The sequence below is a fragment of the Gossypium arboreum genome, chromosome 8 (assembly GCF_025698485.1).
Source record: "Gossypium arboreum isolate Shixiya-1 chromosome 8, ASM2569848v2, whole genome shotgun sequence".
Taxonomy (NCBI): Eukaryota; Viridiplantae; Streptophyta; class Magnoliopsida; order Malvales; family Malvaceae; genus Gossypium; species Gossypium arboreum.
This window is the reverse complement of record NC_069077.1, coordinates 126770457-126786217: the sequence shown is the minus strand read 5'-3', so window position 1 is coordinate 126786217 and position 15761 is coordinate 126770457. Positions and strand designations below refer to the sequence as shown.

At 47.6% G+C, this 15761-nt stretch overlaps 1 protein-coding gene across 1 annotated transcript; it reads right to left on the bottom strand.

The window, feature by feature from the left end:
- Window positions 1-3863: 3863 nt before the first annotated feature.
- On the bottom strand, window positions 3864-4685 carry LOC108450901 (uncharacterized mitochondrial protein AtMg00310-like). Its single transcript, XM_017748664.1, has one exon. The coding sequence runs from the start codon at window positions 4683-4685 to the stop codon at window positions 3864-3866; it is 822 nt and encodes a 273-aa protein (XP_017604153.1).
- Window positions 4686-15761: the final 11076 nt, after the last annotated feature.

Below are 15761 nucleotides of genomic sequence, written 5' to 3'. Positions count from 1 at the left end.
CCGATGGTGCCTGAGGCTCCCACACAACCAAGGGCCTAGGTTGTCGATGCTGACCGAGGCTCCCACACATCCAAGGTACCAAGGTGTCGATGGTGCCCGTGGCTCCCGCAGGACCAAGGGCCCAGTTGACCGATGGTTTCCGAGGCTCCCGCACATCCAAGCACCAAGGTGTGCTCGAGGTTTTCGCACGATCAAGGCCTAGGTTGCCGATGGTACCCGAGGCTCCCGCACAACCAGGGGCCTAGGTTGCCGATGGTGTCCGAGGCTCCCGCACGACCAAGGGCCTAGGTTGCCGATGGCGTTCGAGGCTTCCGCACGACCAGGGGCTTAGGTACCGATGGTGCCCGAACCAAGGGCCTAGGTTGCCGATGGTACCGAGGCTCTCGCATGACCAAGGGTCTAGCTTACTGATGGTTCTCGAGGCTCCCGCACGACCAAGGGCCTAGGTTGCCGAAGGTGTCCGAGGCTCCCGCACATCCAAGCTCCAAGGTGCCGATGGTGGCCGAGGCTCCCGTACGACCAAGGGCCTAAGTGCCGATAGTCCGGAGGCTCTCGCACGACCAAAGACCTAGGTGCCGGTAGACCCGCGGCTCCCGCATGACCAAAGGCCTAGGTGCCGATGGTGCCCGAGGCTCTCGCACGACCAAGGGCCTAGGTTACCGATGGTACCGAGGCTCTCGCACGACCAGGGGCCTAGGTTCCCGATGGTGCCCGAGGCTCCCACACAACGAAGGGCCTAGGTTACCGATGGTGACCGAGGCTCCCGTACATCCAAGGCACCAAGGTGCCGATGGTGCCCGAGACTCCCGCACTACTAAGGGCCTAGGTTGTCGATGGTGTCCGAGGCTCCCGCACATCCAAGCACCAAGGTGTGCCCGAGGTTCTCGCACGATCAAGGCCTAGGTTGCCAATGGTACCCGAGGCTCCCGCACGACCAGGGGCCTAGGTTGCTGATGGTGCACGAAGTTCCCGCACGACCAAGGGCCTAGGTTGCCGATGGTGTCCGAGGCTCCCACACATCCAAGCACCAAGGTGCCGATGGTGGCCGAGGCTCCCGCACGACCAAGGGCCTAGGTGCTGATAGTCCCGAGGCTCTCGCTCGACCAAAGGCCTACGTGCCGATAGTCTCGAGGCTCCCGCACAACCAAGGGCCTAGGTGCCGATGGTGCTCGAGGCTCCCATACGACCAAGGGCCTAGGTTGCCGATGGTACCGAGGCTCTCGCACGACCAGGGGCCTAGGTTGCCGATGGTGCCCGAGGAAACCACACAACCAAGGGCCTAGGTTGTCGGTGGTGACCGAGGCTCCCGCACTTCCAAGGTACCAAGGTGTCGATGGTGCCCGAGGCTTCTGCACGACCAAGGGACTAGTTGGCCGATGGTGTCCAAGGCTCCCGCACATCCAAGCACCAAGGTGTGCTCGAGGTTCTCGCACGATCAAGGCCCAGGTTACCGATGGTACCCGAGGCTCCCGCACGACCAGGGGCCTAGGTTACCGATGGTACCCGAGGCTCCCGCACGACCAAGGGCCTAGGTTGCCGATAGTGTCCGAGGCTCCCGCACATCGAATCACCAAGGTGCCGATGGTGGCCGAGGATCCCGCACGACTGAGGGCCTAGGTGCCGATAGTCCCGAAGCTCTCGCACGACCAGGGGCCTAGGTTGCCGATGGTGCCCGAGGCTCTCGCACGACCAGGGGCTTAAGTTGCAGATGGTGGCCGAGGCTCCCATACGACCAAGGGCCTAGGTTGCCGATGGTGGCCGAGGCTCCCGCACAAACAAGGGCCTAGGTTACCGATGGTGCTCGAGGCTCTCGCACGACCAGGGGCCTAGGTTGTCGATGGTGCCCGAGGCTCCCGTAAGACCAAGGGCCTAGGTTGCCGATGGTGTCCGAGGCTCCCGCACAACCAAGGGCCTAGGTACCGATGGTGCCCGAGGCTCCCGCACGACCAAGGGCCTAGGTTACCGATGGTACCAAGGCTCTCGCATGACCAAGGGCCTAGGTTACCGATGGTTCTCGAGGCTCCCGCACGACCAAGGGCCTAGGTTACCGATGGTGCCCGAATCTCCAGTACGACCAAGGGCCTAGGTTGCCGATGGTGTCCGAGGTTCCCTCACGACTAAGGGCCTAGGTACCGATGGTGGTCGAGGCTCCCGCACGAACAAGGGCCTAGGTTACCGATGGTGCTCGAGGCTCTCGCACGACCAGGGGCCTAGGTTGCCGATGGTGCCCGAGGCTCCCGTAAGACCAAGGGCCTAGGTTGCCGATGGTGCCCGAGGCTCCTACACATCCAAGCACCAAAGCGTCGATGGTGCCCGAGGCTCCCGCACGACCAAGGGCCAAGGCACCGATGGTGCCCGAGGCTCGCGCAAGACCAAGGTCCTAGGTGCCAATGGTGCCTGAGGCTCCCGCACGACCAAGGGCCTAGGTTACCGATGGTATCGAGGCTTTCGCACGACCAGGGGCCTAGGTTGCCGATGGTGAACGAGACTCCCATACATCCAAGCACCAAGGTGCCGATGGTGCCCGAGGCTCCCGCACGACCAACGTCCTAGGTTGCTGATGGCGTCTAAGGCTCTAGCACGTCCAAGCAGCAATGTACCGATGCTCCCGCACCATCGACGTCCTAGGTTACCAAGGGTGCCTATGCTCTGGCACGACCAAGGGCCCAAGGTGCCGGAGGCTCTTGTTCCAAAAGGGGAGGGACCGGAATGATTCAAAAGGGAAGGGACCGGGACTAGTTGTAGCATGGTTTTCGATATTTCGCGATGGCTCACTGGAGCACCACTGTGATGGCTCGCCGGAGCACCGCCGGAATGGATCGTAGGAGCACTGCCGGGAACCTAACCAGTGATGGGGGGCACCGACATCTGGGCATGAAATGGGCGTGGGCAGTGCCCTGGACAACCCCTGTTCGCCTCAATATCACCTCCCCCCTAAAGAGCTAAAAAAACTTGGTCAATGTGCTACCAGGCGACATTCTTTTTTTTTTTTGAAAGAAAACGACCCAGGGGTCAACCTCATTTTATAGCATTATGAATAATAAAATTATGGATCTCCATCGAATAATCCATATCAAAGTACAAATCACACTTATTCGTAATAGCTAAAGTACACAACAAATCTGCTACAGAATTACAATGACGGTGGATCTACTTAATTTGGATCGTATTAAAATAACAAAAGCCTTCGCACTCTTGCCTAACACGCTGGCCCAGAATGGTAATGTCCTGCGTCCACTTGTTGACCTTATTGACCAAAGTTGCACTATCGGATTCCAATATGACCTGATTCGCCTTCAATTTTTTTGCCAACTTAATACCCACAGTTAGCGCCTCTAGCTCAGCCCAGCTAGCCTCCAGTTCTTCATTCCTGAACTTGTAACATCCCCCCAAGACAAAACCATCATCATCTCTCATAAAGAAGAAACCCATCGCACCCATTCAAACAAACCGCATCCACGCTATTTTAATGTAGCCAAAGGAGGGGTTTGCCAGGCCGTTTTTATCGGGATTAGAGGGATAAGCGCAGGCTCAGATAAGTTAAAAATCTGAAAATCTTGACTTAATGTTTGCGCCCTCTCCCATATCATGACCGCTACATCCATCTTACCATTGAAAACCATGTTGTTTCTATCATTCTAGCTATTCCAAAACAATGTCAAGAAATCAGCATTAGCCTTTTTATCCAGCACACGAAAAATGTCCTCCAACCAGTCAATACAAGTGTTGTACACCCCTTCAAGCAATCTGTTGTTTAAACCGCCAGTCCCTAAAATTTTACGATCCTTTTGACAGTCTTTCATGGCATGAATAAGCGTCTCTTCTCTGACTTTGCATCTAGGATAGATATTTTGGACCCCCTGTCAGATCCGAGCAATATTGTCGAACGTGGGGAGGATATTGTAGTCGATCCGCCAACTAAAAATCTTAATCTTGGGGAGCATCTGAAGCTTCCATAAAGTACGCCAAAAAATTCTATGAGGACCGAAGCCAATTTTCTTAAGAAGAAGCCAAGAATAAGCTGACTTAGCCAAGTAAATACCATGCGGGTTTTGCATCCACACCCTTGTATCTTTAATGCCATTATGAGAAATGGGCAATTTACATATACACTCCCCCAAATTCTCACCATAAATCTCTATAACCCTTTCCCTATTCCACCGCTTGTTATTCGAGACCCACAAATCTTTGACCAACCTCTCGTTATGATTGAAATAAGACCGACACACCGAATCTCCTCGAATGCCATCAACCCCCCAATGGTCCTTCCTAATGTCAATCCTGTTGCCATCACCCACTTGCCATAGAAAACCATCCTTGAGGGCATCCACCGCCTTAGCAATGCTAGTCCAAGTGAAGGAGGGTTTATCACCCTGTTTATAACTAAACACGTCACCCTCCGGGAAATACTTGGGACTTAAAACTTTGAAGCACAGAGTATCCGTATGAGTCATGAGCCTCCAAACCTGTCTGCCCAGCAGAGCCAAATTGAAAAGCTGTAAGTCCCTAAAGCCCATACCTCCCATACCCTTAGGATAGCACATTTTATCCCAAGCCATCATAGCCCAGCCCCTAGCTTTGTCATTGTTGTTCCACCACATACAGCTCATTTGTGATTGGATTTCCTCAATAATGCCCTTAGGAGCCAAGAAAACCGAGAACGCATAAGTCAGGATTGCTTGCATTATGGCCTTGATGAAGACCTCTTTCCCTCCGTAAGAAAGCAACTATTTTGACCAACTCTTAGCTCTGCATGTACAACGATTAACAATGTTAGTAAATGCACTCGATTTTTTCCTACTGACAGGTAAAGGCAACCCTAGGTAAGCATCTAATTTATCAACCATACGCATGCCAAGCATGGAGCTAAACAGGTGCCTACGATCCATCGGAGTTTTAGGGCAGAACATAATCATAGATTTATCTTTATTAACCTCCTAGCCCGACACCTTACAAAAATACTCCAAAATATTAACAACCTCCTCTACATCACATTTTCTATTGCGAACAAAAAGAAGAGCGTCATTGTAACACCCCAAACCCGTGACCGTCACCGGATTTGACCACGTGGTGTTACCGGGCTTACTTCCTTTATTTTTCTCTCTCAAATATTTGATTTACATTGTGCAAAGCTAGTTAACTGCGTCACTGTCACCTTAAAAGTCATATCTCGAGTTCCAGAACTTGAAAATCAGTTCTGTCAATTTTCCCTGAAACTAGACTCATAATCCCATCTACACATTTTTTTCTAGAATTTTTGGTCGAGCCAATTAGTACAGTTTATTAGTTAAAGTCACCCCTGTTTCAGAGTTCGACTACACTGACCTTTGCGCATTACGACCTGGATATCATCTCGTACAGAGCTCCAATGATCATGCCATTTGTTTCTAATGAAACTAGACTCAAAGGGGAATCTATGCATATAAGGCATGACTCCTAATTGTTTCTGGATAATTTATAGTAAATTTTCAAAGTCGAAACAGAGGATCCAGAAACTGTTCTGGCCCCTGCCTCACAAAATCTCGAATATCTCTTAAAATACGACTCATATGGTCGCTTCGTTTAAATCCATATGAAAATAGATTCATCAAGGTTAAATTTCATAATTTATTCACTATTTAATTCTACTTATACTATTTTTAGTGAAGCAAACAATGACTATTTCATAATTCTTCCATGGCCAACTATTTCATCATACATAATACAACTATGGCCACCTTATCAAAATTAAGGTTTCTAAGGCTCGTGACTATAGGTTTTAGGATCACACTCAACCGACCACATAGGCCATTTTCGCATGGCTTAAAGTTTACAATCCACAATTCAACAAAACAAAATAGCCTATACATGCCAAATATTCTCCTAGTTTAACTACGAAGACAATACCAAAAGATTTTCAGCAGGTGTGATGACTTCAACGACGGTTCCGAGCACGCAAACGATACGAGTCCAAGAGACCTAAAATGGGTGACAAGAAAACACCGAGTGAGTTTATAACTCAGTAAGTCATAAGCATTTTCACACACCAACTCATTTTCACCATAATCATACAATTGCAATCATCACATAGATTTAAAGCTTACCAAGTTCAACCCCGAGCATGAGCATATTGCCTATTCGTCATGAGCTCAAGGTACTTACCCGATCCGCTGTCCGGGATTAACTCGATAATGTCGCACACTCAGTGCCAATTGTAATGCAAGAGCATATAGTGAATCCGCACACTTGTGCTATAAAATCAGCTCGCACACATAGTGCTATATAATCAAATTCGCACACTTAGTGCTATAAAATCAGCTAGCACACATAGTGCTATATAATTTGACCTCGCACACTTAGTGCCATATATTTCCAGCTTGCACACTTAGTGCCATTCTCGTCACCGTACACACTTATTGCCCGCACACTTAGTGCCGAAAGCAAATTTTCTACACTTTTCACTATCTCTTTTACATTCATCAATATCATCTTTTCATACACATACATTCAGTATATATTTCATCTCATTAAACACAATTGCATAGATATTACGATCATTTAATCAATAACAAATATATGCTTAATGACTTACCTTGTGTTAGGTAAAACGGTTCCAACTCAACTACTCGATGCTCTTTCCCTTGCCTTTGCTTGATTCTCCCCTTTAACTTCTTGTGCTAAATCAATAAGTTAACTAGTTTAACTGCCTTGCTAAATATTTATATCAAAATATTAATAATTTCATAGCATAGGAGACACATGACAAATTCATATATTTCTACTTTATGCTTTTGAGCTATTCGCTAATAACCTTATGCAATCACCATACTATCGATAGTCCAATCACACATGCATATCCATACTTGGGCATTCGGCAATCACCCTTGTTAATTTCTCATTTTCATTCGGTTATATGTATACGTAATCCTAAGGTAATATTACGAATGGGCTTACATATATATGCATCTATAGCCGAATGACCAAGCTCAACTCGACATCACATATGCTCCTTATTGATGGTCGAATATGTATATATATATATATATATATATATATATCAACTATGCTATCACCTTTAACTCATCAAATCACAAAATTTTATCTCATGAACACTTGACCCTTTCTCATGAGAATGAAACAACAAATAAGATGAACATCCCATTTTACCCCATGTGGCGAATGCACCATTTGCTACCCAACTAATGATTTCACAATTCCAACCTCATTTCAACCTCCACTTATGCCATATAACATGAAAACAACCTCTACCCCTAACTCTTGATGTACGGCTTAGTGCTCCAAATCTTCATAGTAGTCTTGAGTTTCTTGACATTGTTAAAATGTATGCAACAATTGATAAACATGTATAAACAAAGGTTTAAACAACACTTCAAGACTCACCTCCAACTAGCAAAAGGGTTGCCGAACTTCATAAATGAAGACCTCTCTATTTCCTTCCCTTAGTTTCGGTTTTGGCAAGATGGAGAAGAAGATGAACACTCCTCTTCCATTATCTCTTTTATTAATCTCTATTTCTCATCTATTTTAATTTTACTTGCCAATATAAAATGATAAACAACATAACTTGGTGGGATGAAGCCTTGCTTGGCCGGCCACTTAACATGGATTGGGCATTTTGACATGCAAATCCAATCTTTCCTATTTTAATACTATTTGGTCCTTACTCATTTACCTATCATAATTCTCTAAGTCTCTCAACTAAATCCTTTCAAGCAAAATTCACATTCCTCCTATAAAATTAAAACATCAAATTTTTATACAAGTACTATCACACATATAAGATATGCAAATAAAATTTTAAATAAATTTTATGACTCGGTTTTGTGGTCTCGAAACCACTTCCCGACTAGGGTCAATTTGGGGCTGTCATAGTCATCGGTAAAAAAAAGGTGCCGATGGTGGCCGAGGCTCCCGCATGACCAAGGGCCTAGGTGCCGATGGTCCCGAGACTCTCGCACGACCAAGGGCCTAGGTTATTGATGGTGCCCGAGGCTCCCGCACATCCAAGCACTAAGGTGCCGATGGTGCCCGAGGCTCCCGCACGACCAAGGGCCTAGGTTGCCGATAGTGCCTGAAGCTCCCGCACGACCAAGGGCCTAGGTTGCCGATGATGTCCGAGGCTCCTGCACGACCAAGGGCCTAGGTGCCAATGGTGCCCGAGGCTCCCAAACGACCAAGGGCCTAGGTTGCCGATGGTACCGAGGCTCTAGCACGACCAAGGGCCTAGGTTATCGATGGTTCCCAAGGCTCCTGCACGACCAGGGGCCTAGGTTGCCAATGGTGCTCGAAGCTCCCGAACGACCAAGGGCCTAGGTTGCCGATGGTGTCCGAGGCTCCCTCACGATCAAGGGCCTAGGTGTCGATGGTGGCCGAGGCTCCCGCACAACCAAGGGCTTAAGTTGTCGACGGTACCTGAGGCTCCCGCACGACTAAGGGCTAAGGTGCCGATGGTGCCCGAGGCTTCCGCACGACCAAGGGCTTAGGTTGTCGATGGTACCGAGGCTCTCGCACGACCAGGGGCCTAAGTTACCAATGGTGCCTGAGACTCCCGCACGACCAGGGGCCTAGGTTGCCGATGGTGACCAAGGCTCCCGCACATCCAAGCACCGAGGTGTCGATGGTACCCGAGGATCCCGCACGACCAAGAGGCTAGGTGCTGATGGTGTCTGAGGCTCCCGCACGACCGACGTCCTAGGTTGCCGATGGCGTCCAAGGCTCCAGCACGTCCAAGCAGCAATGTACCGATACTCCCACACCATCGACGTCCTAGGTTACAAAGGGCACCTGATGCTCTGACACGAACAAGGGCCCATGGTGCCGGAGGCTCTTGTTCCAAAAGGGGAGGGACCGGGATGATTCAAAAGGGGAGGGACTGGGATGACTTATAGCATCGTTTTTGATATTCTGGGATGGCTCGCCGGAGCACCACCGGAATGGATCGCCAGAGCACCACCGAGAACCTAACCGGCGATGGGGGGCATCGACGTCTGGGCATGAAATGGGCTTGGGCAATGCCCTGGACAACCTCTGTTCGCCTCAATATCACCTCCCCCCTAAAGAGCTAAAAAAACTTGGTCAATGTGCTACCAGGTGACATTCATGTGTCTGAAACAGGGACACTTTCTGGTGCCGACGCTTCTGCACCAACGGGGGCCCAAAATTAGCTTTGGTGCTTGACCCTCCCACAAATCCAATGCACCAAGGTGCCGATGCTGCCCGATGCTCCGACACATCAAAGGGGTCGGTGGTGCTCGATGGCCCCGCACCACGGGATGGCACACGCTGCTGATAGTGTACGAGGCTACCGCACGACCGGGGGCCAAAGGTGCCGGAGGCTCTTGTTGCAAAAGGGGAGGGACAGGGACGATTCATTCATTGTTGGGTACCGGACATGCAACGGTATCCAAATCCTACCTTGGGACGATTCATTCATTATTAGGTACCGAACATGTAACGGTATTCGAATTCTAGCTTTTGGGATTGGGGAGGGACTCGTTATGCCGTTTTGTATATCCCGGGATGGCTCACCGGATCACCGCCGGGATGGATCGTTGGAGCACCGCCGAGAACCTAACTGATAGTGGGGAGGCACTGACGTCCGGGCATGCGATGGGCATGGGCAGTGCCCTGGATAACCCCTGGCTGCTCAATATTACTTCCCCCCTGAAGAGCTAAAAAAACTTGGTCAATGTGCTACCAGTCGACATTCATGTGTCTGAAATAGGGACATGTTTCAGATGTCTGAAACAGGGACACTTTTTTCAGCCTAATGCTCCCGCACATCCGAGGCACCAAGGTGCCGATGTTGTTCGCTGACCCGTACTACAGGATGGCCTACGTTGCGGATGTTGCCTGAGGCTCCTGTACATGCCTGAAATGGGGGCAGTTTTTTTTAACGCCACTTACACTTAGTATTTTTAATTAAAAATTTTTTCTGTTGGCCCAAAAGAAATACAAGAAGCCAAATGAAATATGGCATGATGGCACGATAGAAAATTGAACAAGTGCCCGGGCCGCCAATAGTTGGGAGCTCGCACTCGCACCACCACGGCCCCCGTTGTGCCATGTTTCATGAGAGGACAGCGCGGCCAAGTGTTTAACTTAGAAATTTTTTCTGTTGGCCCAAAACAAATACAAGAAGTATGCATGGCACGGCACGGCAGAAAATTGAACAAGTGCCCGGACCGCCAACACTTGAGAGCTCGCACCCGCACCACCACGGCCCCCGTTGTGCCATGTTTCTCGAGGGGGTGGCACGGCCAAGTGTTTAACTAACTCCTTACACTTAGTCCCCCACTTGGGGACCCTAGAGTCAGGACGTGCAAAAGAACAAGGGTGGATCGGAAGGAGATGGGGAGGGACGAATCGGCGACAAAGGGTGAATCTCGATGGATCGTGCAAGAAGGCCATCGCCACTTACAATACCCCGTCACGTATTTAAGTAGTCGTAGAAGGATTCTACCCGCCGCTCGGTGGGAATTACGCTCCAAGGAGGCGCCCTCGACTTGTCTGCCGCAGTCGCTGCACCTATGACACGTGCCCTTGGGGGCAAAGGCCCCTACTGAGGGTCGGCAATCGGGCGATGGGCGCGTGCGTCACTTCTAGCCCGGATTCTAACTTAGAGGCGTTCAGTCATAATCTAGCGACATAGCTTCGCGCCACCGACTTTTCAACCAAGCGCGATGACCAATTGTGCGAATCAACGGCTCCTCTCGTACTAAGTTGAATTACTATTGCGACACGGCCATCAGTAGGGTAAAACTAACCTGTCTCATGACGGTCTAAACCCAGCTCACGTTCCCTATTGGTGGGTGAACAATCCCACACTTGGTGAATTCTGCTTCACAATGATAGGAACAGTAGACATTAAAGGATCAAAAACAACGTCGCTATGAACGCTATCGCCACAAGCCGCTTATCCTGTGGTAACTTTTCTGACACCTCTAGCTTCAAATTTTGAAGCTCTAAAGGATCGATAGGCCACACTTTCACAGTTCGTATTCATACTGGAAATCAAAACCAAACGAGCTTTTACCCTTTTGTTCCACACGAGATTTTTGTTCTTGTTGAGCTAATCTTAAGACACCTGCTTTATCTTTTAACAGATGTGCTGCCCCAGCCAAACTCCCTACTTGACAATGTCTTCCTTTGGATCGGTACAAGTGACCTTAGGTCCAAAAAGAGGGGTAGAACATCCCGATTTTGGATTTATTCGCGGTTTTCAATATTTTGTAAAGATTTTAAAATTTTGTATTTGGATGTGGAATTAATATTTTGAGTAAGTAAATGGGCTTATGGAAGGCCCATGAGTTGGCCAAAACCCAGTTGAATTTTTGGAATTTTAGACTTAGGAGTTAGAGGTTCTGGCTAAGTGGCCCTTAAGTAGAGTTGTGGGTAAATTGCATCACAAAAAGAGCCTTGGTAAAGTGGCAAGGGTGACGCCACTAGGCTCCTAGGAAAGTGGTGTGTGGAGCTTTGGGGAAGGCAAGGGATCGATTCCTTGTGTTGGCAAACGGATGCATTTATTTTTTTAGTGTAGGAGCGGTAAGTGTTGGAGTTCAGGTGGATTCTGCTAGAAGAGAGTTGGATCAGTTTAAATGCTTGGATTAAGGAGGGATAAGGGGAGAGATTTAAGGGATTTGGATGAGGCTAGGAGTTGGCCGAATTATGGGAATTGAAGAGGGAAAATCGGCAGGGGGTATTAGGTTGGTATTTCGGCACTTAGGGTATTGAGTGGTACCGTTTTTCTTCTACTTTAACACCTTAGGGTTGTTTTTCCTCTCTTTTTCCTCTCTAGCCTAAACTACCACCTCCCCTATTCTTCTTCTTCTATTTTTTCTACTTCAAAACTATTCATCAAACCTGCTTATCATCAGCACCTTTGCCAAAATCACAAAAGCCGAAAACCTGTGATCACTGCTTGGGCCGATTTCTTCAAAGCCAGGTCCTTCTATGTTCTTTGTTTTTATTAATCTACGATTATCTTCTCTTAATCCTAGATACTTGACAGCAATTCTACTTCAAGGTTATAGTTCCACATTATCATCTTCTTCACCACCCAAAAGCCGAAAGTACCACTGGTTTAGGGGCTTATAGCTGAAACTTCTTCAAACTCCTGGATTCGGGTTTTACCATTGTTCTAAGGATAAATCTGCACTGGATTACGTGGAAATCAAGTAGGAGTAAGGGGTAAGTAGTTATCATCTCAGATCTGTTCTTATTTTGCAAAGTTAAGAAAAGCCGAAATCCCTAAAATATAGAGAGGCTATCGAATTGGGCATGTGGCTCTAAAGGTTTTTAACTGACGTTTTCTATCAATGATTAGTGTCTTCTTAAGTGTTGGATTAAAGGCGTGGGTTGTTGGAGCAATCGGATTCGAGCTAGCTACCGCTTTTGGCAAAGAAGGTAAGGTTTCAAAGGCTTTTAGGATATGGTTTGAGCATGGATGAGTAAGTTTTGGGGTTTAGTGATTATGGTTTGTAAATAAGAACTGTGCTAATCAACCGTGGGATATCGAAGGGATCTCGAGGCGATCGTCGCAAAATCGTGTGTACCAACCCCTTCCTTAGTTCAATTCGGAAAAGCAAATGTCAAATTCGGCATTTCATAGGCTTGTGAGTATCTGAATGCTCTCAAGACATAGAGTAATTGTTAGATCTAGCACCGCAAAATGGTAAGTAAGTTTGTGTGACGTTTCAACGTGCTTGAAATAAGGCCTCGATGGGCCAAAATCGCCCAATGGGCTTACTACCCAATATGGGCAAGAGGTGGGCAAAGTAGCCTGTCAGGTTAGATGGGAGAATCAAATTGCATATGATTGTTAAGAATTACTCGAATAACGTGTGTAGTTGCGTAAATAACGAAATTACCCCTAAAGAGCATAATTACCGAAATACCCCTAGGGTTTAAATTGGTTAAACCGCATGATTGATTAATACCGTATTTTACATGATATGCATTTATTAATATCTGCTGCATGGGATTGGGGTATTGATGGAGGAAGTACGAATGTGGTTCATCCACGTCTTTGGAGGCTTTGCCTCAACCGATTGATAATTGAGTGCCGTTCTGTCGCAACCTGTGGAGTGTAGGGGTGGGTTGAGATATTCCCCACATAGAGTGTAGAAATTTGATGCGGACACGATGTAGCGGTTGGTGGGTTGAGTAGTCTCCCAGTTGGGCTTGCATTCATTATGATATTGTTACATATGTTATCGAATCGGGCCTATGGGCCATCTTGTTATGTTAAAAGGGCTAAGGCCTTGCTCTTGTATTCGAAAGGGCTTTGTTCTCTTGTGTCTAATCGTTATCTGAATAGGGCTTAGGCCCAATGGGCTCGAGTGATTTGGGCTTTGGATGGGTTTTCAGATACATCGAGTTTTTCCCAAACTCACCCCTTCCTCTTCCATCCTTGCGGTGAGCCCTAGTTGGTGGACTTGGAGTCAAGCGAGATTCGAGTGGCCACACGTTTCTACGCAAATTCGTTTTCTTCCGTGAACTGGATTTTTCACATATTCGCTTATGGTTTGGGTTTTTGTAATAAAGCCGCTAATTATTTTATGGTTTGGGTTGTTTCTTTATTATTTAACTCGATTATGATAAATCTGAACTATGATAATTAACGGAATAGATTAGCTTTAGGACGCGTTTTCAAAAACGTTAAAGTGTTTTCAAAATATCACGAACACAAGTAAGACTTCCGCTAAGCAAACGTTTTCAACCTTAACCACACTCTTAAGATAGACACAACAAAACGGTTTTTTTCCAAAACAAACGAGATGTTAGAGTGTGGCAATGGCGGTGTGCATGTCTAGGATTGGATCCGAAGGGAGCTTGGTACTTAAGCAGTCCGACGGACTCACCTCCTCTCCTTCCTGGTTTCCTACTTGGTGCACGGATTCCGTTCACTTTAACCTACTTTTAAAAGTGTCTTTTACAATCACCAACTAAGATTTTCCAACTAAGTAATACGGAATGTTTTGAATGCTTCGATGTGGCGCACCAGATCCGGTCATAACGTCTAGGCCGAGTTTGGGGTGTTACATTTAGTGGTATCAGAGCCTGGTTGCAACAACTCGGCTGTGGATCGGGTCCAAAAATCTTTTTAAAAAAAAATTCAAAGATGTTCAAAGTTTTTCTATTGAACGAGGTTAAATCAATAGTTTTGAAATGAAAGTGTTTCTCAAATAAAATCTTTTTATTTTCGGTAAACAAAAAATATGGGTTTTTTGGACTGATAAAGAAGTGGCACACTGAATCCCCGGCACCAAGTCTGTAAGTGTTCTTTTTCTGCTTTACATATTTATATGGAATCGGATTGGAAATAATACTATAGATAGTACTGAGCCTTAGAGATAGTGCTATTGATAAGGTAGTATTAGGGCTACAAAACTGAGACCGTAGCTAAATTGTGATTGCACGAAAATAACTCTGAAACTCTATCTGTTCATAAGACATTACGTAATAAATAGTGAAACCAAGAACTAATGTCATAAAATTCGTGTCGATAAATCGTTATGAGTACAAGGGCTACTCGAGGAAGAGGCCGTGGTCGAGGTTTAGGTAGCACTCAAGCTGGATCTGCGTCATCTGAACACATGCCAGCTGGCGAGGTACGTCCACCACCGGTTAATGAAAATGGGCCATATGACCGGACATGAGGATGGCGCCTGCCTCGAGCTATGTTTAGGGTTTTGGAAAGGGTGGCGAGGAGCTAACGCCGGGCCCATGAATAGGGGTCTATTTCGAACGACTTGAACAACGGAGTTGAGATTTTTAAGGCGATCTGGAGTGGCCCCAAATGTGGTAATCTTGGTTGGAAGCCACGAGCGGATCATGGATTTGACCCGGACCGCTCGAAGAGAGCGAAGTTGAAAGGGCGGTGTCGTTCTCATGGGATGAAGCGTATCAATGGTGGATTCTTGTGAGAGAAGGTACCCCGGTGAGAGGGTAACATGGGAGCTGTTCAAATGCACCTTTAAGGCAAAATATGTTGAAGCTAGCTATGTGGATGCATGCGAAAGGAGTTCTTGAATCGACTCGGGAAATAAGACCATTCTTGAATATGAGGCGGAGTTTTTACGATTGAGTCGATGCGCTAATGGCATCGCTTTCTACCGAATCTGAGCGCAACATTCGCTTTGAGGATGGCCTCGAGAGATGAGTTAAGGGTGCTCATAGCTCCAGAGAGAGCGCGAGATTTCACCAAGACTGCAGAGAAGGCTAAGATAGCCGAGGAGGTGAAGCAAACTAAATGGAGGAATCGTGATAAGGATCGGAATCGATTCGGGAGGATGTCGGACCGGTAGGTCTTTGCAAATCGAAATGTTAAAAGAGCTAGGGTGGAGGAACCTGTTCGACCAGTTCAAAGTGAACACGTAAACTATAAGCTTGTGGAGATTGCGGCGTAATGCATCAAAGAGAGTCTTTGAAGCGATCGGAGCTTGTCTTCGTTGTGGGTCTAAGGAGCATAGGATTAAGGATTGTCCTAGGAGGGCCACTCGTGGCTCGTGTGGCGAACAAGGGGCATCTTGACCGGCTCAACTCGTGAGGATGGACCGCCGCTGCCAAGAGGTCGTGGACAAGGTCGTGGTGGTAATGGCCGTGGACGGGGGCACCCACGGGATATTGGTAACGCGGATGCTCGTCGATAACTTTGGTGTATCTTTGCTCGTCATGCGAGGAAGGTGACCTTTTGATGTCATAAGCGCATGCGTTTTTATCTATGGTGTACCTTATCTTCGCTCGATTGATGTAGGATC